Source organism: Oncorhynchus gorbuscha, linkage group LG12 (genome assembly GCF_021184085.1).
Source record: "Oncorhynchus gorbuscha isolate QuinsamMale2020 ecotype Even-year linkage group LG12, OgorEven_v1.0, whole genome shotgun sequence".
NCBI lineage: Eukaryota > Metazoa > Chordata > Actinopteri > Salmoniformes > Salmonidae > Oncorhynchus > Oncorhynchus gorbuscha.
The window spans coordinates 14,626,875-14,654,379 of record NC_060184.1 but is presented as its reverse complement, the minus strand read 5'-3'; the positions used below and the strand labels follow the sequence as shown (position 1 = coordinate 14,654,379).

The window sequence follows — 27,505 nt, the reverse complement described above, 5'->3', positions numbered from 1 at the left end:
GAACTTGTACAATAATAAAACGCTCATTTTTTCTTTTTCGAGGCAAAACGTTTTGTTGTTCCCTGCAGGTGACTGCTGGCTGCTTGCTGCTATTGCCTGTCTGACACTGAATGACAAGCTGCTGTACAGAGTTATCCCATCAGACCAGAGTTTCACAGAGAACTACGCTGGTATCTTCCATTTCCAGGTACTGTATGGTGGTGGTCAAAGTCACCTGGGAAGTATTCAATCGATATATGTAGACTCAGAACCTACTAAACTCTACTAAAACCTATTAAAAAGAAATGTCCTCTCACTGTCAACTGCGTTTATTTTCAGCAAACTTAACATGTGTAAATATTTGTATGAACATAACAAGATTCAACAACTGAGACATAAACTGAACAAGTTCCACCGACATGTGACTAACAGAATTTTAATAATGTGTCCCTGAACAAAGGGGGGGGGGGGGGGGGGTCAAAATCAAAAGTAACAGTCAGTATCTGGTGTGGCCACCAGCTGCATTAAGTACTGGATCGGATCTCCTCCTCATGGACTGCACCAGATTTGCCAGTTCTTGCTGTGAGATGTTACCCCACTCTTCCACCAAGGCACCTGCAAGTTCCCGGACATTTCTGGGGGGGAATGGCCCTAGCCCTCACCCTCCGATCCAACAGGTCCCAAACGTGCTCCGAAGATCCGGGCTCTTCGCTGGCCATGGCAAAACACTGACATTCCTGCCTAGCAGGAAATCACGCACAGAACAAGCAGTATGGTTGGTAGCATTATCATGCTCGAGGGTCATGTCAGGATGAGCCTGCAGGAAGGGTACCACATGTAACGCACAGCGTTGAGATTCCCTGCAATGACAACAAGCTCAGTCTGATGATGCTGTGACACACCGCCCCAGACCATGACGGACCCTCCACCTCCAAATCGATCCTTCTCCAGAGTACAGGCCTCGGTGTAATGCTCATTCCTTTGACGATAAATGCGAATCCGACCATCACCCCTGGTGAGACAAAACTTGTCAGTGAAGAGCACTTTTGCCAGTCCTGTCTTGTCCAGTAAAGGTGGGTTTGTGCCCTTAGGCGATGTTGTTGCCGGTGATGTCTGGTGAGGACCTGCCTTACAACAGGCTTACAAGCCCTCAGTCCAGCCTCTCTCAGCCTATTGCGGACAGTCTGAGCACTGATGGCGGGACTGTGCATTGCTGGCGTAACTCGGGCAGCTGGGTTAGGGTTAGGCATCTTTTTTTGGTGTTTTTCAGTGTCAGTAGAAAGGCCTCTTTAGTGTGCTAAGTTTTCATAACTGTGACCTTAATTGCCAACTGTCTGTAAGCTGTTTGAAATGTGTTAACGACCGTTCCACAGGTGCACGTTCATTAATTTTTTATGGTTCATTGAACAAGCATGAGAAACAGTGTTTAAACCCTTTACAATGAAGATCCGTGAAGTTATTTGGATTTTTATTAATTATCTTTGAAAGACAGGGTCCTGAAAAAGGGACATTTATTTTGTTGCTGAGTTTACATCTTATTCATGTTTGCCAAAAATATTCCCTGTACTGAATATAAATCACTGAACCTTCACTAGGGCACACTTTTTAAAAAAATGTTGCAATGGGAATATGAAACTCTGTGATCTAATTGGAAAAGTACAGGTAGAACCTCCCTGTGTCAATATTTCTTCTAATTTTCTCCCTACTGAACACAACCCAGCTCTCACTCCCTCTCATCACCTCCCTTGCTTCCATTATCCCTCAGTTCTGGCGTTATGGCGAATGGGTGGACGTCGTGGTGGACGACCGTATCCCCACCTCCAATAACCAGCTGGTGTTCACCAAGTCCTTCAGGAAGAACGAGTTCTGGAGCGCTCTGCTGGAGAAGGCTTATGCCAAGTAAGTGTGAACAATGATGCCACAACAAAAGTCTATTAATAATACACCTTGGAGAAAATAAGGGTGCTCAACAACAACAACAGCAGCAACGACAACCCAGCCTCTGCGTCACTGTCCACTTGCATAACCTGGTTCAGATTGACCAAAGTGAATTCAAACCTTTGTATTCTCCACTTAATCATACAAGATGATGTACAATTTGTAAAGTTTACTACAAAATCATAAATTGTATGGATGTCTTCTGGTCAGGTTGCACGGTTCCTACGAGGCCCTGAAAGGTGGCAACACCCTGGAGGCCATGGAGGACTTCACTGGGGGTGTGACAGAGTTCTTTGAGATGTCCGAGGCTCCAAAAGAACTCTACAAGATCATGAAGAAAGCCCTGGAGAGAGGCTCTCTGATGGGCTGTTCCATAGACGTGAGTCCGTCTGCTCTGTGCTTTCTACTGTGACTGAACCCAGGCACCACACGACCCTGTATCTCTGTTCTGATGGTCTGTCCATCCTATCTCTCTCGCAGGCCTTGCTGCCGAGTCACTGTGAGACTGAAACTGCGAATGGACTGGTCAGAGGCCACGCCTACTCTATCACTGCACTAGAGGAGGTATGGTTATGGTCATGGAGCCACTAGAGGAGGTACGGTTATGGTCATGGAGCCACTAGAGGAGGTACGGTTATGGTCATGGAGCCACTAGACGAGGTACGGTTAAGGTCATGGAGCCACTAGAGGAGGTACGGTTATGGTCATGGAGCCACTAGACGAGGTACGGTTAAGGTCATGGAGCCACTAGAGGAGGTACGGTTATGGTCATGGAGCCACTAGACGAGGTACGGTTATGGTCATGGAGCCACTAGACGAGGTACGGTTATGGTCATGGAGCCACTAGAGGAGGTACGGTTATGGTCATGGAGCCACTAGAGGAGGTACGGTTATGGTCATGGAGCCACTAGACGAGGTACGGTTATGGTCATGGAGCCACTAGAGGAGGTACGGTTATGGTCATGGAGCCACTAGAGGAGGTACGGTTATGGTCATGGAGCCACTAGACGAGGTACGGTTATGGTCATGGAGCCACTAGACGAGGTACATGTAATGTAATGTACGGTTATGGTCATGGAGCCACGGTCAAAGCCAAAGCCTCTGGTCAAAACTATACCAAACTGTAACGTAGCACTTTACATTATTAGACAGATAAACAACCTGAATAAATGTTATTGTATTGTTGTTGATTGAATCTGTACATTGCACTCTGAAAATAGCATAAAATAAAACCTGGCATAAAACAAATAAATAAATAAAGAACAACAACTCTATGAATATGTTACAACACAGTATCCACTAATATGAGGTGCGGGCCAAACTGTCTTTCACTGCTGACCAAGGGTGTCTTTCTTAGTGTGACAAGCTTAAGGTTACCAAGGATACCAAGATTCGCCTAGTTCAAATGCGGAACCCCTGGGGAATGGTGCTATGGAAAGGGCCGTGGAATGCCAAGTGAGTGCAGAATCAATCAACCAACCAATCAACCCTTCAAATCAATAATCAATCCATCATTTTTATTCTTCCAGAAACGGGTTGTGCAGCAAGAGAAACATAAAAATACATAATATAGTCATAACATAACAACGTGGCCCACATGTAACAAGGGGACTTTTATTTTCTCTCCGCAGGTCCAAAGAATGGTCCACCATCTCCAGCTCAGACAAGGCCAGGCTGAAGAAGAAGACGGTTGAGACGAGCGAGACTTGGTGAGCTGAACGAAGCACTCTGATAATTGTCAATGTTTCTGACATCAGGGCTGGGCACTGTAACAAAGGATTCCTGTGCAAATGGATAAACAACAATCTATTCTATTCTACTATATTCTCCGTATAGGATATCCTTTGAGGACTTCAAAAAGAACTTCACCAAGCTGGAGATCTGTAACCTGACCCCTGACACACTTCTGGACGACAGGTCCCATAGCTGGACGGTGGCGGTCAACGAGGGCCGCTGGGTACGAGGCAGCTCCGCCGGAGGCTGCAGGAACTTCCCAGGTACCCGGTTGTTTTTGGGCTGGAAAAAATAGTGTTTGAAATATACTGATTTGTAGTGGTGCACATCATGGTTATAATGCCCTCTTCATTCTGCTTCAACTACACACTTTCTCAGCTGCTTGTTAGCCAAAACTAGTACTTAGTAAGAATGAAGACATTGACCCCCACTGACCACGTCTCTGATGTCCCACAGACACGTTCTGGACCAACCCGCAGTACCGCATGCGTCTGTATGAGGAGGACGACGACCCCGACGACCCCGAGCATGTGGCATGCACCGTCATGGTGGCCCTGATGCAGAAGGGCCGGAGGAAAGACCGCAGCAAGGGTGCCAAGCTTTACACCATCGGATTCTCCATCTACGAGGTGGGTTATACCTCCTGATAAACCACAGGACACAACTGGAGGTATTCTTGATCACCTAATCAGGATAAATGCTGGGACATTCTTCTGGGTTGTGACCAGTCGGTACAAAACAAGTTACATATTTTCGAAATTGAGTGGAAGGGGGCGAAACTACTGAAGAAATATTCACATTTATTTACCATTTCAAAATATGTTGCTATGGTGCGCCCTACTGAACATGGCCCAGGTCAGGTGGTATGGTTAGGAAAATTCCTAGCTCTAGCATTTCAAATCAAATCATGTCAGGACCCGGTTACGAACCCGGGTCTCCGGAGTGAGAAACAGTCACTTAACCAACTGAGCCACGAATAGTCGGCAGAACCCAGAAGATGAGGCAGACACAGCAGTACTTGAGACGGTGTATTTAATGAAGTAAAAAGTGAAGTTCTTCAGGAAAACATGTAACTCCACAACCTCAAAAGGAATCCTACAAGAACAAAGGTAATCCTCCAAGACAAAAAAGGTAAATCCACAAGGTGGAAGGTAAAGCACAAAAAGCCTCAAAAGACACTCAAAAAACAAACAAACAAGAACAAAAAACAGAAATCCACAAGAGAGTCCACCGGGGTCAACAAGAGTTCTCAGAGTACTAGGGCTGGGTGCTAACATACAAACACAGAGCAAAGAACAGAGGAAAACAAAGGGTTTAAATACAATCAGGGGAAACGAGGCACAGGTGCAAATAATAATGGGGATCAAGGGAAAACAAAAGGTCAAAATGCACAATGGGGGCATCTAGTGACCAAAAACCGGAACAACCCTGGCCAAATCCTGACAGAATCCCCCCCCCCTAGGAACGGCTCCTGACGTTCCTACCAGCTCTCTCAGGGTGGAGGGCCCTGAACTGACGAATGAGGTCAGGGTCCAGTATGTCTTTGGCAGGAACCCAGGAGCGCTCCTCGGGACCGTAGCCTTCCCAGTCCACCAGATACTGCCAGGACTGCTGCACCCGGCGGGAATCCAGTATCCGATGGACGGTATAAGCCAGCTGGCCTCCAATGACACGAGGCGGAAGGGGAGGTCTGTCTGCCGGGACAAGGGGAGAAAAAAACAACAGGTGGAACAAAGGAAATGTGAAACGTGGGATTAATCTTAAGGGATCTGGGTAAGTGTAGGCGATAAGAAACTGGGTTAACTCTCCTGGCAACCTTAAAAGGACCAATGTATTTTTGGGACAGCTTGCGAGACTCCACCCGTAGTGGTAAGTCTCTTGTGGAGAGCCAGACTCTCTGGCCGGGGCGCAGGGTAGGCCCGGGACGGCGACGTCTGTTGGCTTGTTGTTGGTCCTTCTGTAGCTCAGTTGGTAGAGCATGGCGCTTGTAACACCAGGGTAGTGGGTTCGATTCCCGGGACCACCCATACGTAGAATGTATGCACACATGACTGTAAGTCGCTTTGGATAAAAGCGTCTGCTAAATGGCATATATTATTATTATATTATTATATTATGGTACCTCTGTGAGGAACGCATAAGATTAAGACGGGTCTTCCTCCACATAAGCCGACAGCGTCTGACGAACCTCAAGGCTAAAGGCACTCTGACTTCTGCCTCCTGGTCTGGGAACAATGGAGGGGCATAGCCAAACTGACACTCGTGCGGGGACATACCAGTGGAGGAGGAGCGCAAGGTGTTGTGCGCGTATTCGGCCCAAACAATGAAGGACGGGTTGTTACGAGTCATACATCGGAGGGTGGTTTCCAGCTCTTGATTCATCCTCTCAGTTTGGCCGTTGGACTCCGGATGGTACCCTGAAGATAGTCTGGCAGAAGCCCCCATGAGTTGGCAGAAGGCCTTCCAAAACCTAGAGGCGAACTGGGGACCTCTGTCAGAAACCATATCTTGAGGAATGCCGAAGACTCGGAACACATGATTAATTACCAACTCAGCCGTTTCCTTGGCAGAAGGTAACTTAGTCAGATGGACGAACCTGGCCGCCTTTGAAAACCTGTCGATAATGACTAGGATAGTAGTATTGCCATGGGATGGAGGAAGGCCAGTAATGAAGTCCAACGAGATAGGGTCTGTGGGGAACAGGTAAAGGGTGAAGGAGTCCTTGCGGGCGGAGGTGAGAAGATTTGCCCTGGCAGCACACGGGGCAGCCATTGACGAAAGTGGCAATGTCTTCTCTTATGGTAGGCCACCAGAACTTACGCTGGATGAACTCCAAGGTGCGACCTACGCCCGGGTGACAGGTGAGGCGAGAGGAGTGCCCCCACAGAAGGACCTGAGTCCTCACTGCCTTGGGGACAAACAACCGATTGGCAGGACCTCCTTTCGGGTCCGGTTCAATAGCTTGAGCTCGTCTCACGGTATCCTCAACTTGCCACGAGATCGGAGCCACGATCTTAGCAGCAGGAAGGACAGGCATGTCCGTGTCATCTCGAATGGCAGGAGCGTAGACTCGGGACAGGGCATCCGGTTTGAGATTCTTCAACCCGGGCCGATAGGTGAGGATAAACTGGAATCGATTGAAGAAAAGAGACCATCCAGCTTGTCTAGAGTTCAACCGCTTCGCCTGCTGGATATACTCCAGATTTTTGTGGTCCGTAAGCACTTGAAACGGGTGAGAAGCCCCCTCGAGCCAGTGTCTCCATTCCTTCAATGCCATCTTAACCGCTAGGAGTTCACGATCCCCGACATCGTAGTTCCTCTCAGCCGGGGTAAGCCGGTGTGAGAAGAAAGCGCACGGATGAAGCTTCTTGTCTTCACCCCTCTGAGACAGGACAGCTCCAACACCAACCTCTGAGGCGTCTACCTCCACCACAAACGGTTCATCCGTAGTCGGTAGTATCAGGATGGGAGCAGAGAGGACGCGCTGCTTGAGTCCTTGGAAGGCCATCTCAGCTTCTCTTCCCCACAAAAACCTTGCATTGCCACCCTTGGTTAAAGCTGAGAGAGGGGCTGCCACCAAGCTGAAGTTCTTGATGAACTTGCGGTAAAAGTTAGTGAAGCCCAGGAAACGCTGAACTTCCTTAACGGATTTGGGGGTGGGCCAATCCGCTACCGCCCCTACCTTCCTGGGGCCATTTGGACTCGACCGGGTTCCACTACAAATCCCAGGAATTGCACTCGGGATGAATGGTATTCACATTTTTCCGGCTTAACGTACAGATGGCTGTCTAGGAGGCGTTTGAGTACTTGTCTGACATGCTTAGTGTGTTCTTGAAGAGAGCTCGAAAAGATGAGGATGTCATCCAAGTAAACGAACACAAATATGTTAAGCATATCCCTAAGCACATCGTTTATGAGCGCTTGGAACACCGCTGGGGCGTTGGTCAGGCCGAAGGGCATCACCAAGTATTCATAGTGACCAGTAGGCGTGTTGAAAGCGGTCTTCCACTCGTCACCAGGTCTGATCCGCACAAGATGGTATGCGTTCCGCAGGTCAAGCTTAGTGAAAACAACTGCTTCCTGGAGCAGCTCGAAGGCTGTGGCCATAAGGGGTAGCCGGTAACGGTTACGGACAGTTATGGCATTGAGTCCCCGGTAGTCGATGCAAGGACGTAATCCACCGTCTTTCTTGGCCACAAAGAAAAACCCTGCTCCCGCCGGGGAGGTGGATGGACGCATGAGGCCTGCTTCCAGAGCGTCCTTGATGTAGGTATCCATAGCAGTTCGTTCGGGTGGAGATAGGGAAAAGATCCGACCCCTGGGAGGGCAAGTGCCCGGAAACAGTTCGATGGGGCAATCATAAGGTCTATGGGGTGGTAGTATGGTGGCCCTCTGTTTGCTAAATACCAGTTTGAGGTCATGGTAACACTCGGGAACTCAGGTCAGGTCGATGGATTCTAAAGACTCGGGAGTAGAACTCGGGGAATTCGGGAAAATACAAGTAGCTTGGCACGTAGGACCCCACTGCTTGATAGTGCCCACAGACCAGTCGATGTGAGGGTTATGGCTGTGAAGCCAGGGGTATCCAAGGACGAGAGGGAACTCGGAACAGGAGATCAAATGAAAGTTCATCAATTCCTGGTGTTGTGAAACTGAAAGTCGCAAGGAGGTAGTGACATGAGTGACAAGTCCAGATCCCAAAGGGCTTCCATCCAATGTAGTAACCCTCATGTGGTCACTTAGAGGTTCAGAGGGAACGCCATTCTCCTTCGCCCAGACACCATCCATGAAGTTACCTGCGGCTCCAGAGTCTACCAAGGCTTGAAGGTGAAGCTTGTGGTTGTCCCAGGAAAGGGTGACTGGAATGAGCAGACGGGAGTTGGACGGATGGGAGGAGGTTATGTTTCCCGTTACAGTTCCCCCCGGTCTGTACGGGACAGAGCGTTTCCCTGGAGCCCGGGACACGTGGAACGGAAATGTCCCGGTTTGCCGCAATATAGACAGCGTCGCTCCCTCATCCGGCGGTCTCTCTCAGCCTGGGAGATGCGTCCAATCTGCATGGGTTCCGGTGGAGCCAGCGAGGATAAGGGACTCGGAGCTGGGACTGATAGGGGCTAGAGGTCTACGGTTGAGTTCTCTCTCTCTCTCAGACGCTGGTCAATGCGTGAGGCCAACTTGATCAGGGACTCGAGATTGTCCGGTGGTTCCCGAGTGGCCAGTTCATCTTGGATAGTGTCGGAAAGGCCTTTCAGAAAGCACACCGTGAGCGCCTCGTTGTTCCAGCCACTCGCTGCTGCCACCGTGCGGAACTGGATGGCATAGTCCGTCACGCTGCGCCGACCTTGGTGGAGAGTCAGGAGCTGTTTGGCTGAGTCAGGACCACTGCTTGGGCCTTGAAACACTCGTTTGAATTCCTCAGCAAAGGCAGAGTAGCTGGCACAGCAGGAACTACGGGCATCCCACACAGCAGTAGCCCAGGCCAGGGCTTTTTCCGACAGCAGGGTGATGATATATGCGATCTTAGACCGGTCGGTGGGGAACGACAAGGGTTGCAGCTCGAAGCAGAGAGAACATTGGGTGAGAAACCCTTTACAAGCACTTGGATCACCTGAGAACCGTTGGGGAGGTGGAAGACGAGGTTCAGCCAGAGGGTTAACTGCCATGGGTACGGGAATCTGAGGTACTGGGACGGGAACTGTTGCCGGGGTAAGTCAATCAGATATCTGCTTTATGGAAGTCAGCATCTCCGACAGAAGATGAGAATGTCTAGCCATTAAGGCCTCTTGCTGAACCAGGGCGGCTTCATGGCGTTGGACAGTCTCCTGGTGGTGGGACAGCATGGCAACAAGGTCCTGGGAACTGGCTGCCTCTGGGTTCATTTTTGGCTCTGTGTTTCTGTCAGGACCCGGTTACGAACCCGGGTCTCCGGAGTGAGAAACAGTCACTTAACCAACTGAGCCATGAATAGTCGGCAGAACCCAGAAGATGAGGCAGACACAGCAGTACTTGAGACAGTGTATTTAATGAAGTAAAAAGTGAAGTTCTTCAGGAAAACATGTAACTCCACAACCTCAAAAGGAATCCTACAAGAACAAAGGTAATCCTCCAAGACAAAAAAGGTAAATCCACAAGGTGGAAGGTAAAGCACAAAAAGCCTCAAAAGATACTCAAAAAACAAACAAACAAGAACAAAAAACAGAATTCCACAAGAGAGTCCACCGGGATCAACAAGAGTTCTCAGAGTACTAGGGCTGGGTGCTAACATACAAACACAGAGCAAAGAACAGAGGAAAACAAAGGGTTTAAATACAATCAGGGGAAACGAGGCACAGGTGCAAATAATAATGGGGATCAAGGGAAAACAAAAGGTCAAAAGGCACAATGGGGGCATCTAGTGACCAAAAACCGGAACAACCCTGGCCAAATCCTGACAAAATCAGTCATATAACAATCTTGGTTAACCCAGAATTAAAATAGTGCGTAATCTGGTCAGATGCTCAATTAGGTTCTGGAGTGAAGCGTGTTAGAAATGGAGATTTCTGGTTTGCGAAGTCTCCTTCCTCGCGAAAGGAAACCCTAAGCCAAAGAGCTAATCGCTCAAAACTTAAGCCTGTTTGTATGTTCGTTCAATAAATGATCAGATCTATACATAAACTGAGTGTTCCCTTTTCTTTATTTTCCTGGATAGTCACCCATTGGCGTGTCCTGGGGCAAGGAATGTTTTGGGGATTTTCAAGTCCCTCAGTCGAGCACCTAATTCCCGTTTTGTTCAAGCTGGTCTGGAGTGTGTTTGTGTACCATATAGGCAATGTAGTCATGGTGATACTGACTTATGTTCTTGTCCTCAGGTGCCCAAAGAGGTATGATGGCCGGGGAATGGAGGACCTTGTTGTGATGATGTCAGAGCTGATGTCAGAGCTATCCCAGTAGTCACCTGACTGTGGTCAAAGTGCTACTCATGTGTGTCAGTCTACCTCCGCTTCAGAACGTAAAACTTGGTGTACCTCTGTCTTAACTTGTAGCTCTGTCTTGGTGTGTTCAACATGAAATCTTAGTTATAAAATTGTCGACACAACACACCAAAAACACACAAGAGACTTTCAGATAAAAATACATATTCTTTTATCAGAACTGCATCAAATACATATGTGAAATATTTGAAAATAATCTACCCAGGTCTACCTTAGACATTTGTTTTATTCTATTATACTGATTCAGTCATTTTTAAAATGCCTTTATCTAGTATGATAAGTCATTGCCTGTGCATCGCTCCTCTGTCCCTCCTCTCTCTATCCCTCCATTCTCTGTCCCTCCATCCTCTATCCCCCTCTCTCTTTCTATCACTCCATCCTCTATCCCCCTCTCTCTATATCCCTCCCTCCTCTGTCCCTCCTCTCTCTCTATCCCTCCATCCTCTGTCCCTCCTCTCTCTCTATCCCTCCATCTTCTGTCCCTCCTCTCTCTCTATCCCTCCATCCTCTATCCCCCTCTCTCTATATCCCTCCCTCCTCTATCCCTCCTCTCTCTCTATCCCTCCATCCTCTGTCCCTCCTCTCTCTCTATCCCTCCATCCTCTATCCCCCTCTCTCTATATCCCTCCCTCCTCTGTCCCTCCTCTCTCTCTATCCCTCCATCCTCTGTCCCTCCTCTCTCTCTATCCCTCCATCCTCTATCCCCCTCTCTTTCTATCCCTCCATCCTTTGTCCCTCCTCTCTCTCTATCCCTCCATCCTCTATCCCTCCTCTCTCTCTATCCCTCCATCCCCTATCCCTCCATCCTCTGTCCCTCCTCTCTCTCTGTCCCTCCATCCTCTATCCCTCCTCTCTCTCTATCCCTCCATCCTCTATCCCTCCTCTCTCTCTATCCCTCCATCCTCTATCCCCCTCTCTCACTCTATCCCTCCATCCTCTATCCCTCCTCTCTTTCTATCCCTCCTCTCTCTCTATCCCTCCTCTCTCTCTATCCCTCCATCCTCTATCCCCCTCTCTCTCTATCCCTCCATCTTCTGTCCCTCCTCTCTCTCTATCCCTCTATCCTCTATCCCTCCTCTCTCTCTATCCCTCCATCCTCTATCCCCCTCTCTCACTCTATCCCTCCATCCTCTATCCCTCCTCTCTTTCTATCCCTCCTCTCTCTCTATCCCTCCATCCTCTATCCCCCTCTCTCTCTATCCCTCCATCCTCTATCCCCCTCTCTCTCTATCCCTCCATCTTCTGTCCCTCCTCTCTCTCTATCCCTCCATCCTCTATCCCCCTCTCTCTTTATCCCTTCATCCTCTATCCCTCCTCTCTCTCTGTCCCTCCTCTCTCTCTATCCCTCCATCCTCTGTCCCTCCTCTCTCTCTATCCCTCCATCCTCTATCCCCCTATCTTTCTATCCCTCCTCTCTCTCTATCCCTCCATCCTCTATCCCTCCTCTCTCTCTATCCCTCCATCCTCTATCCCTCCATCCTCTGTCCCTCCTCTCTCTCTGTCCCTCCATCCTCTATCCCTCCTCTCTCTCTATCCCTCCATCCTCTATCCCTCCTCTCTCTCTATCCCTCCATCCTCTATCCCCCTCTCTCACTCTATCCCTCCATCCTCTATCCCTCCTCTCTTTCTATCCCTCCTCTCTCTCTATCCCTCCATCCTCTATCCCCCTCTCTCCCTCTATCCCTCCATCCTCTATCCCTCCTCTCTCTCTATCCCTCCATCCCCCATGCCCCTCTCTCTGTCTATCCCTCCATCCTCTATCCATCCTCCTTTTCTATCCCTCCATCCTCTATCCCCCTCTCTCCCTCTCTCCCTCCATCCTCTATCCCTCCTCTCTCTCTATCCCTCCATCCTCTGTCCCTCCTCTCTCTCTATCCCTCCATCCTCTATCCCCCTCTCTCCCTCTATCCCTCCTCTCTCTCTATCCCTCCATTCTCTATCCCTCCTCTATCCCTCCATCCTCTATCCCCCTCTCTCTGTCTATCCCTCCATCCTCTATCCATCCTCTCTTTCTATCCCTCCATCCTCTATCCCTCCTCTCTTTCTATCCCTCCATCCTCTATCCCTCCTCTCTTTCTATCCCTCCATCTTCTATCCCCCTCTCTCTCTACAGATGATTGGGAGCCAGCAGCACCTGCAGAAAGACTTCTTCCTTTACAATGCCTCCAAGGCCAAATGCAAGTCCTACATCAACCTGCGTGAGGTGAGCGAGCGATTCTGCCTGCCCCCCGGGGAGTACGTGATCATCCCTTCGACCTTTGACCCCCATGAGGAGGGAGAGTTTATCCTCAGAGTCTTCTCCGAAAAGAACAGCACCTCAGAGTGAGTGACTGGGAGTGGAGGGAGAGAGGGGCTGCTATGGTAGAAGGGTTAGGGGAGAGAGAGAGAGGGGCAGCTATGGTAGAGGGGTTATGGGAGAGAGAGAGAGAGAGAGAGAGAGAGAGAGAGAGAGAGAGAGAGAGAGAGAGAGAGAGAGAGAGAGAGAGAGAGAGAGAGAGAGAGGGGCAGCTATGGTAGAGGGGTTAGGGGAGAGAGAGAGGGGCAGCTATGGTAGAAGGGTTAGGGGGAGAGAGAGGGGTTGCAATGGTAGAGGGGTTAGGGGAGAGAGAGAGGGGCTGCTATGGTAGAGGGGTTAGGGGAGAGAGAGAGCGGCTGCTATGGTAGAGGGGTTAGGGGAGAGAGAGGGGTTGCTATGCTAGAGGGGTTAGGGGAGAGAGAGAGGGGCTGCTATGGTATAGAGGGGTTAGGGGAGAGAGAGAGAGAGGGTCTGCTATGGTAAAGGGGTTAAGGGAGAGAGAGGTTGCTATGGTAGAGGGGTTAGGGGAGAGAGAGAGGGGTTGCTATGGTAGAGGGGTTATGGGAGAGAGAGAGAGAGGGTCTGCTATGGTAAAGGGGTTAAGGGAGAGAGAGGTTGCTATGGTAGAGGGGTTAGGGGAGAGAGAGAGGGGTTGCTATGGTAGAGGGGTTATGGGAGAGAGAAAGAGAGAGAGGGGCTGCTATGGTAGAGGGGTTAGGGGAGAGAGAGAGGGGTTGCTATGGTAGAGGGGTTAGGGGAGAGAGAAAGAGAGAGAGGGGCTGCTATGGTGGCGGGGTATTTCAGTGTGTTGGTGTTTCTATGAATGAGTGTGTGAATTTGTTTCTGTGGATGGCCATTTGTGTGTGTGTGTGTGTGTGTGTGTGTGTGTGTGTGTGTGTGTGTGTGTGTGTGTGTGTGCGTGCGTGCGTGCGTGCGTGCGTGCGTGTGTGTGTGTGTGTGTCTGCATGTGGGTGCATGTGTGGGTGGCATGCCAGTCAAGGGTGACAGAAAAAATGAAGCTTCCATGCCTTTGATCTTGTGCCTTCGATGGTGATGAGTAATGTCTGTATGTTCTCTTTCAGGGAAACCGAAAATACAATTAGGTCAGACCAAATAGAGGTTAGTAAAGGGACTTGCGTCTCTCTCTGACTTGCCACAGGCATTAAACCAAGCATGTGTGTCCATGTATGCTGATGATTCAACCATGTACGTGTCAGCAACCACAGCTAATGAAGTCACTGAAACCCTTAAAGAGTTGCAGTCTGTTTTGGAATGGGTGGCCAGTAATTCATTGGTCCTGAACATCTATAAAAGTAATAGTATTGTATTTGGTACAAATCATTCCCTAAGTTCTAGACCTGAGCTGAATCTGGCAATGAATGGTGTGGCTGTTGATCAAGTTAAGGAGACTAAATTACTTGGTGTTAGCTTAGATTGTAAACTGTCTTGGTCAAAACATATAGATTCAACGGTTGTAAAGAAGGGGAGAGGTCTGTCCGTAATAAAGAGATGCTCTGCTTTGGCACCACAAAGCAAGTTCTGCAGGCTCTAGTTTAGTCTAATCTTGATTATTGTCCAGTTAAATGGTCCAGTGCTGCAAAGAAAGACCTAGTTAAGCTGCAGCGGGCCCAGAACAGAGCGACACGTCCTGCTCTTCATTGTAATCAGAGGGCTAATATTAATACTATGCATGCCAGTCTATCTTCGCTAAGAGTTGATGAAAGAATGACTGTGTCACTTCTTGTTTTTATAAGAAACATTAATGAGTTGGAAATTCCAAATTATTTGCATAGTCAATTTACACACAGCACTGATACACACACTTACCCCACCAGACCTGCCACCAGGGGTCTTTCAGTGTCCAGGTCCAGAACAAATTCAAGGAAACGTTCAGTATTATTCAGTGCCATGAGTGCATGGAACTCCTTTCCATCTTTTATAGAGCAAGTGAACAGCAAACCTGGTTTCAAAAAACAAATAAAGCAACACTTCACGGCACAACGCCTCTTCCTCATGTGACCTACTAGTTGTGTGTATGTACTGACATGTATGTGGAACTGATAGATACACACACACACTACATGTTCATTTTTTTAAATTTTAAAGTGTTTTGTCTGTAATGTCTTTTTCGTGTGTCGGACCCCAGTAAGACTAGCTGTTGCCATTGGCGTCGGCTGATGGGGATCCTAATAAATCTAATCAAATCAACCTGTTGTCCATATGCACCTGTTCATGTCTGTATGTCTGCGTCTTTGTCCTCCGCCATCACTCAAACTTGAATGAAAAATATAGTCCCACCATTGACAATCTCTCTCTCTCCATCTTCCCCTCTCTCTTTCTCTCCCCCTCTCTCTCTCTCTCCCCCCATCTTCCCCTCTCTCTTTCTCCTCTCCCCCCTCCCCTCTCTGTCTCTCTCTCTCTCTCTCTTCTCTCTGTCTCTCTCTCTCCCCTTCTCTCTCTATCCCTTCTCTCTCTCTCTCTCTCTTCTCTCTCTCTCTCTCTCTCTCTCTCTCTCTCTCTCTCTCTCTCTCTCTCTCTCTCTCTCTCTCTCTCTCTCTCTCTCTCTCTCTCTCTCTCTCTCTCTCTCTCTCTCTCTCTCCCCTTCTCTCTCTCTCTCCCCTTCTCTCTCTCTCTCTCTCTCTCTTCTCTCTCTCTCTCCCTCTCTCTCTCTCTCCCTCTCTCTCCCCTTCCCTCTCTCTCTCCCCTTCTCTCTCTCTCTCTCTCCCCTTCTCTCTCTCTCTCTCTCTCTCTCTCTCTCTCTCTCTCTCTCTCTCTCTCTCTCTCTCTCTCTCTCTCTCTCTACTATTACTGACCAGGGTTTGATGGTTCATTGTTCATTTCAATGTTAACTTCTCCATTTCATTTTTATGTTTATTGTCCATTTCTTCCTCACGCCGACAGCAAGGCAAAAACAGGACAAAGAAAGGAAAGGTACAGTGTGTGCATCATCATAGTTTCTTTTGATTTACCCAAATTATGCCGAGACATTGAATATTGGATGTTTTTCATGACATCCTCTTTCACTTCTCGCAAGATTAAATAAATTACCATTGCGACCAGTGACATTTCACATGTAGACTTGAAGCCAATTGAACATTAGCCCAATGGCCCCTGATCTCTTCGAGCTGTGAAGCCCAACTCCTACGGCCATTACTATACTAAACACAGGAGTTGGCTATACAGCACAAACAGAAAGGGATCCAGGCTAATGGAAATGTTGTTCTCTGTCTAGTGAGTTTACTGTCATCTTCTTCTTCTATTCTGTGTCTTTCACCTCTACCACCAATCATCTCTAACCCCTGTGTTACATGTCCACCTCTACCACCAATCATCTCTAACCCCTGTGTTACATGTCCACCTAAATCACCAATCATCTCTAACCCCTGTGTTACATGTCCACCTCTACCACCAATCATCTCTAACCCCTGTGTTACATGTCCACCTCTACCACCAATCATCTCTAACCCCTGTGTTACATGTCCACCTAAATCACCAATCATCTCTAACCCCTGTGTTACATGTCCACCTAAACCACCAATCATCTCTAACCCCTGTGTCACTTCAACTACCTCCTCCCACCATCCACCCCACCACCATCTACCACTTCCCCCCATTACCACCCCCCAAACCACCACCGTCCACCCCACAACTACCACCCCACCCCACCACTACCATTACCACCCCCACCCCACCACTACCATCCTGCCACCATCCACCCCACCATTACCACCCCCACCCCACCACTACCATCCCGCCACCATCCACCCCACCATTACCACCCCACCCCCACCCCCACCCCACCACTACCATCCTGCCACCATCCACCCCACCATTACCACCCCACCCCCACCATCCACCCCACCACTACCATCCTGCCACCATCCACCCCACCATTACCACCCCCACCACTACCATCCTGCCACCATCCACCCCACCATTACCACCCCACCCCCACCATCCACCCCACCACTACCATCCTGCCACCATCCACCCCACCATTACCACCCCCACCCCACCACTACCATCCTGCCACCATCCACCCCACCATTACCACCCCACCCCCACCATCCACCCCACCATTACCACCCCACCCCCACCATCCACCCCACCACTACCATCCTGCCACCATCCACCCCACCATTACCACCCCACCCCCACCATCCACCCCACCATTACCACCCCACCCCCACCATCCACCCCACCACTACCATCCTGCCACCATCCACCCCACCATTACCACCCCCACCCCACCACTACCATCCCGCCACCATCCACCCCACCCCCACCATCCACCCAATCCCCAGCCCATCGTGTTTGTATCAGACAGAGCGAAGGCCAACAAGGAGATTGAGCAAGATGACATCGAGGTTCAGAAGGAGAAGAAAGAGAAAGTAAAGGTTTTTCTCCTTTGAGAGAGGAGAGGGGCAGAGGGGAGGGTTGTTCTCCTTTGAGAGAGGAGGGGGGCAGAGGGGAGGGGTATTCTCCTTTGAGAGAGGAGGGGGGCAGAGGGGAGGGGTGTTTGTGGTGAAACCTATTGTGAAGGCATGTGTTTGTCAAGGTGGCCAAGACAGGGAGGGGATTGGGGGGCAAGTGTTTAAATTGGTTGGGAATTTGCATAATAATAAGAGTCTAGTAGCATCAGTTGTGATGTGCGTGTAGCATGAATGTATATGTGTTTAGGTGTGTGTTTATGCGTGTGCACGCACCCAAACCATGCCAGTGAAGTTGCACTTGACACAATTCCACCTGTAGGTATTTTACACCATTTTGCATTCTCCAATGTAGCCATTAGCACAGTGTAACCTCTGACCTACTAAAATACGGGGTCAGTGACAGGGCTGAAACCAAATCTACCCCAGGCCACATAGCATCTCCTGTCCTGACCAGGGAGAGACTTCCGGACACCCTCACTGATCCACAATCAGCTTTAAAAGGTCAACCTATCTCCAGTAACAATGCACCTGTTCTGAGGAACTGTGCATTTACATACTCATATCTGCCATTGTTTGGTTACCATGGTTCCTCCACTGGTGGAAAGGGGTAATGAATAAACAAATGATAGACATCTAGGGCAGATTTTACTTTTGCCATTTGTCTATGGATGTCCACAATGCAATCAAAATTAGCATGGCTTTGTCTAGTGCATGTTGGGATATACCACTTTTTAAACCAGCCTGAAACCTGATAACATCATGCCTTCACTTCCATCGATCTTCTCTAAACGTTTCTTTCTTTCACTTTCCCAATCAGCCAAAACCACAGCAACCGGATGAGGAGAGCGGAGAACACAAAATGTTCAGGGCCATTTACCAGCAGATTGCTGGGGAGGTGAGTGATGGTGTGACCCCCGAGGGGGCGATACGGATAGGTTATACTGAGGGGGTCTACATGCACACAGCTCAAAGGAGATATGTCCCCTCTCTAGGACATGCAGATCTGTGCCAACGAGCTCAAGGTGGTCATGAAAAGGGTACTGGAAAAACGTGAGTGCTGTCATGATCCCTAATTTTTAATGCCAGACCCTCCCTCTTCCCTTGTGCCCACTATGTCCGTCAGTGGAGGCTGCTGAGGGGAGGACGGCTCATAATAATGGCTGGAATGGAGCGACAGACAGGGAAACCATGGAAACCAAGTGTTTGACATATTTTACACGATTCCACCTATTCCGCTCCAGCCATTACCACGAGTCTGTCCTCCCTCAATTAAGGTGCCACCAACCTCCTGTGATGTCCACCTGTCATGTCCTTTTTGTACACTTGTTACGTAGTGTCCTCTCTGTAGTATGCACTTGTCTTCCAAATGATCTTTTTCTCCACAGATAATGACATGAAGACGGACGGCTTCAGCTTAGAGAGTTGCCGGAGCATGATCGCTTTGATGGATGTATCCTCCCATATGATTAATACTGGAACTCGATTTGAACGTTTCTAATACCATCTCGGGTCTACGACTCTGGTTGCCTGTCTATGTAAACACAGAGCAAACAACAATATTAAAAGGTACGGACGGATACAGTAGTAAAAGCAGTACTTCAAAAAACATATACAATTCTATGAAATGCAGTTCTTCACACCAGAGGAGGCTGGTGGGAGGAGCTATAGGAGGACAGGCTCATTGTAATAGCTGGAATGGAATTAATGGAAGGTATCATACACATCAAACATGGAAACCACATAAATGGACTCTGCTCCATTAATTCCATTCCCGTCAATACAATGAGCCCATCCTCCTATAGCTCCTCCCAATAGCCTCCACTACTTCACACGGTAAAATATTGCCTGGTGTTTCTTCCTTAACTACTACTCAGACGGACGGCACAGGAAAACTGAACCTGCAGGAGTTCAAACACCTGTGGAGTAAGATCAAAGCCTGGCAGGTAGGATCCTCCTGTCCATAACTCTCCAGAGCCTGATGGTTTAGGGGAAAACTTCCCCTTAAATCACATTTACCCTTAGTCTCCCGTTGCCATCACTACTAAGTGAAATGTTGACTTAAATGGAAGTTAGGATGAAGGAGTCTTCTGCATGTTTTTTGTTAAGAGCCCCCGACGCTCAAACGGAACATTAACATGCATCGCTTGCAATATGGTTTTGAAAGCATAAGGACCTTTATATTTTACGTCAGCGAGAAAAAATATAAAAAATATAAAAAAGTGTTCAATTGAAACCCACCTTGATAGAATTAGTGTTCCAACATGGCCATATCTCCATGTTACAGCGCTTGTTTACAGAAAACAGACGGAAGACAAGAGTGCGAATTAGCTATCTAGCATGCTCCGAACACCTGTGCGAATTAGCTATCTAGCATGCTCCATACACCTGTGCGAATTAGCTATCTAGCATGCTCCGTACACCTGTGCGAATTAGCTATCTAGCATGCTCCGTACACCTGTGCGAATTAGCTATCTAGCATGCTCCGAACACCTGTGCGAATTAGCTATCTAGCATGCTCCGTACACCTGTGCAAATTAGCTATCTAGCATGCTCCGTACACTTGTGCGAATTAGCTATCTAGCATGCTCCGAACACCTGTGCGAATTAGCTATCTAGCATGCTCCGTACACTTGTGCGAATTAGCTATCTAGCATGCTCCGAACACCTGTGCGAATTAGCTATCTAGCATGCTCCGAACACCTGTGCGTAAGTGTAACTCAGGAAGAGTAGCGGAAGTGTAATTTCGTCAGATAGAGGCGCCTACTGTATAGCTGTATGGATCTTTGCTTAACTACCTTATCTTAACCTATCTGTAACTGCTACAGTGTAGTTTAGTAGGATGAAGGCTCTATAGCTGTATGGATCTGTAATTGCTACAGTGTAGTTTAGTAGGATGGAGGCACCATAGCTGTATGGATCTGTAACTGCTACAGTGTAGTTTAATAGGATGGAGGCTCTATACAGTGGGGCAAAAAAGTATTTCGTCAGCCACCAATTGTGCACGTTCTCCCACTTAAAAAGATAAGAGAGGCCTGTAATTTTCATCATAGGTACACTTCAACTATGACAGACAAAATGAGAAAATAAAGTCCAGAAAATCACATTGTAGGATTTTTAATGAATTTATTTGCAAATTATGGTGGAAAATAAGTATTTGGTCGCCTACAAACAAGCAAGATTTCTGGCTCTCACAGACCTGTAACTTCTTCTTTAAGAGGCTCATCTGTCCTCCACTCGTTACCTGTATTAATGGCACCTGTTTGAACTTGTTATCAGTATAAAAGACACCTGTCCACAACCTCAAACAGTCACACTCCAAACTCCACTATGGCCAAGACCAAAGAGCTGTCAAAGGACACCAGAAACAAAATTGTAGACCTCCATCAGGCTGGGAAGACTGAATCTGCAATAGGTAAGCAGCTTGGTTTGAAGAAATCAACTGTGAGAGCAATTATTAGGAAATGGAAGACATACAAGACCACTGATAATCTCCCTCGATCTGGGGCTCCACGCAAGATCTCACCCCGTGGGGTCAAAATGATCACAAGAACGGTGAGAAAAAAATCCCAGAACCACACGGGGGGACCTAGTGAATGATCTACAGAGAGCTGGGACCAAAGTAACAAAGCCTACCATCAGTAACACACTACGCCACCAGGGACTCAAATCCTGCAGTGCCAGACGTGTCCCTCTGCTTAAGCCAGTACATGTCCAGGCCCGTCTGAAGTTTGCTAGAGTGCATTTGGATGATCCAGAAGAAGATTGGGAGAATGTCATATGGTCAGATAAAACCAAAACATAACTTTTTGGTAAAAACTCAACTCGTTGTGTTTGGAGGACAAAGAATGCTGAGTTGCATCCAAAGAACACCATACCTACTGTGAAGGATGGGGGTGGAAACATCATGATCTGGGGCTGTTTTTCTGCAAAGGGACCAGGACGGCTGATCTGTGTAAAGGAAAGAATGAATGGGGCCATGTATCATGAGATTTTGAGTGAAAACCTCCTTCCATCAGCAAGGGCATTGAAGATGAAACGTGGCTGGGTCTTTCAGCATGACAATGATCCCAAACACACCGCCCAGGCAACGAAGGAGTGGCTTTGTAAGAAGCATTTCAAGGTCCTGGAGTGACCTAGCCAGTCTCCAGATCTCAACCCCATAGAAAATCTTTGGAGGGAGTTGAAAGTCCGTGTTGCCCAGCAACAGCCCCAAAACATCACTGCTCTAGAGGAGATCTGCATGGAGGAATGGGCCAAAATACCAGCAACAGTGTGTGAAAACCTTGTGAAGACTTACAGAAAACGTTTGACCTCTGTCATTGCCAAAAAAAAGGGTATATAACAAAGTATTGAGATAAACCTTTGTTATTGACCAAATACTTATTTTCCACCATAATTTGCAAATAAATTAATTAAAAATCCTACAATGTGATTTTCTGGATTTTTTTCTCATTTTGTCTGTCATAGTTGAAGTGTACCTATGATGAAAATTACAGGCCTCTCTCATCTTTTTAAGTGGGAGAACTTGCACAATTGGTGGCTGACTAAATACTTTTTTGCCCCACTGTGGCTGTATGGATCTTTAACTGCTACGGGAAGTGCATCTTTTTTATTTGAAGGATTCTTTCTTGCTGATGAAAGATAAGGGCCATATGTTTTGAAAACCATACCATAAGCAATGATTATTAAACATTAAAACACAGCGTGGGGATTGTAGTTCACATGAGGTAGTTGTGTGCGAAGGTAATAGCTGTAGGGAGAAGGCAGAATGCCACCTAGAGTTTGAGAGAGATGGATTCACAGCGATCATCAACAGATCATTTTCAGCCCAATATTGAAATTCATTGAGATTGACCGTTATGTGTTCACTGTGTGCAGCTGATCTTCAAGAAGTATGACAAGGACAAATCCAGCACCATCAGCAGTTTTGAGATGAGGAACGCAGTCAATGATGCAGGTGAGTTCCATGGACCAACTTGTTCAGCCGTTTAGTCCCAGCAGGGCCACGTTCAGTTGCCAAACGTTTTCTAACGTTACAGGTAGCAATACCATGAACCGAGCCGACTTATTATTCTACATGTCAGACACATGTTTGTTCTACATATTTGTATCTGAACGTTCCAAAATGTTTCGTCTTGCTGAACGTGCCTCCAGGTGAATGGACTTAGAAGTCTTCCCAGAGAGCCATGAGTTGATTACTCCTTTAGAGTGCTGACCCGAACCATGGCACACAGTGTTGGCTTAGATATTTTCTTGTCACATTTTCCTTTCCAGCATGGTTCCAATCCAACAGCTATAGTGGATGTTTAACCAGGCCAGTGAAGCTTGGCTTGGCTCAGTACTAGTGTAAAAAGGGTATTATGAACCACACACACAAACAGTCAGGTTGAAAGGACAAGGGCATGGGCCCCCAAATCCTCTAAAAGTTCTACAGCTGCACCATTGAAAGCATCTTGACTGGCTGCCTCACGGCTTAGTACGGAAACTGTACCGCCCTCGATTACATGGTGCTACAGAGGCTTGTGCAGACAGCCCAGTACATCATTGGGGCCAAGCTCTCTGCCATCCAGGACCTCTATATCAGGCGGAGTGAAAGGAAGGCTCGGACTCCAGCCACCCAAATCACAGACTGTTCTCTCTGCTTCAGAACGGCAACCACTACGGGTGATTCAAGTCTGACACCAACAGGCTCCTGAACAGCTTCTATCCCCAAGCAATAAGACTGCTAAATAGCTAATAAAATGGCTACATGGACTATCTGCAATGACCCTTCTATTTACGTTTGCACTGTCTCTATGCACACGATACACACTCACTCACACGGACACTCCAGCACACACGCACACACACATTCATACAGACGCTACACATACACACACAATCTTCATATACGCTGCTGCTACTTTGCACTGTCTCTATGCACACGATACACACTCACTCACACGGACACTCCAGCACACACGCACACACACATTCATACAGACGCTACACATACACACACAATCTTCATATACGCTGCTGCTACTCTGTTCATCATAAACTCAGCAAAAAAAGAAACGTCCATTTTTCAGGACCCTGTCTTTCAAAGATAATTCATAAAAATCCAAATAACTTCACAGATCTTCATTGTCAGGGTTTAAACCCATGCTTGGTCAATGAACCATAAACAATTCATGAACATGCACCTGTGGAACGGTCGTTAACACACTAACAGCTTACAGACGTAGGCAATTAAGGTCACAGTTATGAAAAATTAGGACACTAAAGAGGCCTTTCTACTGACTCTGAAAAACACAAAGAAATAAAGATGCCCAGGGTCCCTGCTCATCTGCTTGAATGTGCCTTAGGCATGCTGCAAGGAAGCACGAGGACTGCAGATGTGACCAGGGCAATAAATTGCAATGTCCGTACTGTGAAACGCCTAAGACAGTGCTACAGGGAGACAGCACGGACAGCTGATCGTCCTCACAGTGGCAGACCACGTGTAACAACACCTGCACAGGATCGGTACATCCGAACATCACTACTGCGGAACAGGTACAGGATGGTAACAACAACTGCCCGAGTTACACCAGGAACGCACTGTCCCTCCATCAGTGCTCAGACTGTCCGCAATAGGCTGAGAGAGGCTGGACTGAGGGCTTGTAGGCCTGTTGTAAGGCAGGTCCTCACCAGTTAGTCACATGTCTGTGAAACTTGTTCAGTTTATGTCTCAGTTGTTGAATCTTGTTATGTTGGTACACATATTTACACATGTTAGGTTTGCTGAAAATAAAAGCAGTTGACAGTGAGAGGACGTTTCTTCTATTGCTGAGTTGATATCCTGATGTCACCTTACCCATATACATACACTATATACATATATATAGCAGTATGTGGACACCCCTTCAAATGAGTGGATTCTGCTTTTTAGCCACACTCATTGCTGACAGGTTCATAAAATTGAGCACACAACCCTGCAATCTTTATAGACAAACGTTGGTAGTAGAATCTCAACCCCCACTAAATGCAAACTGTAGGGCTCTTATTTACATTCAAACCTTACTGAAGAGCTCAGTGATGTTCAACGTGGCACTGTCATGGGATGCCACCTTTCCAACAAGTCCATTTGTGAAATTTCTGCTCTGCTAAAGCTGCCCCGGTCAACTGTAAGTGCTGTTATTGTGAAGCGGAAACATCTAGGAGCAACAATGCCGCAACATGGTAGGCCACACAAGCAGAAAGGAGCCTGGCGCGTAAAAATTGTCTGTCCATGATTTTTAAAATTTGTATGCCCATACACTACATGACCAAAAGTATCGCTGCATTGTAAATATGGTACTGGCACTGACCCTAGGAACTTTGACCCTGTATATAGCTTACTTTCTCTTGATCTGTCTATTCTTGTGAATTTTTGTTCTGTCGTGGAACTTCTACACAGGGACATTCAAAGTCAAACTTAACTGACAATAAAGGATGATTGATTTAACTGGAGAGGTTCCAGCAAACTTGATGCACCACATTACACGTCTGTCAGGAGCTCTGCTGGGGCAGTCCCGTTAGTTGTCTTATATACTGCTTACACAGACAAGTTATATTTGCATGGTTCATAGGGTTGGCTCCTGCATGTGTTTGGGACCGTCTCCTATTTTAACTTATAGAACATATTCAGGGCATTCTGCCACTTATCTTTACTAAGCACAGGCAGGACCAAGGATTAATTATGACACGGAAGACAAAATTAACATTTAAGGCTGTCTCTTCACACAATTTTCCATCACAGTTCTTCTTGACTTGTGTATTTTTTTGAGTACTACATACAGTATATTCATTTATTGTATTGTTGGGAAAGAGCATGCAAGGCATTTTACTGTACTTGTGCACATGACAAAATATCTTCCACTTTGGTTACAGCAAATCCTTCATCTTGTATCCATTCCACTTAGGGTTCCGCTTAAACAACCAGCTGTATGACATCATCACGATGCGCTACGCTGACGAGCACCTCAACATCGACTTTGACAGCTTCATCTGCTGCTTCGTCAGGCTAGAAGGCATGTTCAGTAAGTACACACTGGTTTGATAAATGTAAATTCCACCAGAAACATCAACAGGCATTCATCTCATTGAATAAGAGTCAGAGATAACAGAGAAAGATAGGTGGCGGTCACAGGAGGTTGGTGGCAACTTAATTGCAGAGGAAGGACTTGTGGTAATGACCAGAGAGCTATTGGTGGAACGGTATCAAATACATCAAACATGGTTTCCATGTGTTTGATGCCATTCCATTTGCTCCATTCCGGCCATTATTATGAGCCGTCCTCCCCTCAGCAGCCTCCACTCATAGAGCTACTGTTTGATCTGTACGAGGTCTCTTTGCAGGGACGTTCCATGCCTTTGACAAAAACGGAGACGGCACAATCAAGCTCAACGTCCTCGAGGTAAAAAGGTCACGTCACGTTCATACAAAGAGGAATTCAGTCCATAAACTCCTGTCCTCTTCTGCCCTCTTTCATCTCCAGTCTTAACCTGTTTTTGTTTTTCATCTCCTCTTGTTACAGTGGCTCCAGTTGACCATGTATGCTTAGATCACCCAGCCATCAGAGGAGTCCTGCTCTCTGGTCTACCCTCAGCCATGCTTCTACCAACATCGCCTTCCTCTAACTCAGCCAATTCCCCATGTTCTCTCTCTGACAAGACATTGCCATTACTCTCATTCTAGCATAGAAAACAAATTAAATGCAATGGTGATATATAAGTTGTGCAGCGTGACTGCAGAACATATCTCACAACGCAGAGAGAACCTAGGATAGGATAAGTAATCCCTCTCACCCCCCCCCTTTAAGATTTAGATGCACTATTGTAAAGTGACTGTTCCACTGGATGTCATAAGGTGAATGCACCAATTTGTAAGTCGCTCTGGATAAGAGCGTCTGCTAAATGACTTAAATGTAAATGTAAAAGTGTGTAATGTCTCAAGAAAGTACATTAACACGATGTAGCGATCTTCTAAGACACACAGGTTGGCTGGAGAGAAAGACCACCTGGAATGTCAACTTTGACTGATGAGAGGTATCACCCTGGCAGCACCGAGGGACTTGAATGGGGAACACTTGCTCTAGTACATTTGGCTAGTGCTTTAAACTACAAGCCTTCAAGTGTTATTGCCTGTCCTTAAAGGGGAAGGTTTTAGAACGTCAGCTCACTGTAAATAACATGTTTAGCATTAGTGGATTGAATACATATCATTGCTTAGCTTTACTTCCTGAAGTGTTTCCATTCCCCTTTAAGTCATTGGTGGTAACTACATTACAATATCAATGTTGTGTTCCTGTAAGTCTCTGTGATAATATCATGTGGATACTCAGATCTCGAGAGACAGTGATGACGTTGTTGGACTGGATTATTTCAGAAGCATTTTTTTTCTTTCATTAAATTCAAACTTTTACGAATGTGTCCCAGTATGTACAGTATGGGATGAGAGTTGTCGAGTCTTGAACGCTAAACCAAATCTCTTAATGTTGATCCCAGGTTGAATTGTATAATGAATGTTTAGGATTTCAAATAAATATGATGTAAATTAAGCATTGCCACAATTACCCAATAACTCATCTACCCAATAAGGCGGATTGGTTTTCTCCAACAGAACTGAACATTGATGTGAACAAAGGTTAGATGGTCTATAATGAACAGGGCTCTAGTCTAACATTGTTCCCACACTTTTTTTAGTTGGTGGTACCACATATTTTTTTTTTCCTGCAGTGTCACACAATAGAATACATTTGAGTAATCTTTTAAAGTCCTTATAAAGTCCTTCACAATGCTTTATTAAGGATGTTATTAAAAAAATGAGTTGTTGGGTTGACAATTAGGATGTTTTTATATTTTATGGTCAAAATAGGGCTCCTGAATTTTCAGATGTTGTTCAAGAGAGATGAATTTGCCTTAAATCTTTTGTGCGCTAATATTATATATAGGCCTAAAGTTAATTAGTGCTAATTCACCACACGAGGAAGTGGAAACGCAAAACACATTAGCTAGATCGCCAACTCTATCATAAACTGGATGATTCGAGCCCTGAATGCTGATTGGCTGACAGCGGTGGTATATCAGACCATATATCACCGGTATGACAAAACATTTATTTTTACTGCTCTAATTACATTAGTAACCAG

The 27,505-nt window shown here is 47.0% G+C and overlaps 1 protein-coding gene across 4 annotated transcripts in view; it reads left to right on the top strand.

Moving 5' to 3' along the window:
- Positions 1-26,778, top strand: part of capn3b (calpain 3b) — a 37,443-nt gene extending 10,665 nt beyond the window's left edge. The window contains exons 3-23 of one of the 4 annotated variants that reach the window (XM_046291186.1): positions 69-187; positions 1,745-1,878; positions 2,128-2,296; positions 2,398-2,481; positions 3,275-3,372; positions 3,549-3,626; positions 3,754-3,914; positions 4,108-4,280; positions 10,500-10,511; positions 12,736-12,944; positions 14,001-14,037; positions 15,820-15,849; positions 17,223-17,309; positions 18,169-18,246; positions 18,344-18,401; positions 18,737-18,801; positions 19,226-19,294; positions 22,230-22,308; positions 25,277-25,393; positions 25,713-25,771; positions 25,892-26,778. In XM_046291186.1, the coding sequence (XP_046147142.1) occupies positions 69-187; positions 1,745-1,878; positions 2,128-2,296; positions 2,398-2,481; positions 3,275-3,372; positions 3,549-3,626; positions 3,754-3,914; positions 4,108-4,280; positions 10,500-10,511; positions 12,736-12,944; positions 14,001-14,037; positions 15,820-15,849; positions 17,223-17,309; positions 18,169-18,246; positions 18,344-18,401; positions 18,737-18,801; positions 19,226-19,294; positions 22,230-22,308; positions 25,277-25,393; positions 25,713-25,771; positions 25,892-25,918 (1,943 nt within the window). In that variant the 3' untranslated portion in view covers positions 25,919-26,778. The remainder of the gene's footprint in view (positions 1-68; positions 188-1,744; positions 1,879-2,127; positions 2,297-2,397; positions 2,482-3,274; positions 3,373-3,548; positions 3,627-3,753; positions 3,915-4,107; positions 4,281-10,499; positions 10,512-12,735; positions 12,945-14,000; positions 14,038-15,819; positions 15,850-17,222; positions 17,310-18,168; positions 18,247-18,343; positions 18,402-18,736; positions 18,802-19,225; positions 19,295-22,229; positions 22,309-25,276; positions 25,394-25,712; positions 25,772-25,891) is intronic. The other 3 variants (XM_046291187.1, XM_046291188.1, XM_046291189.1) reach the window with 3 other exon arrangements.
- The last annotated feature ends 727 nt before the right edge of the window (positions 26,779-27,505 follow it).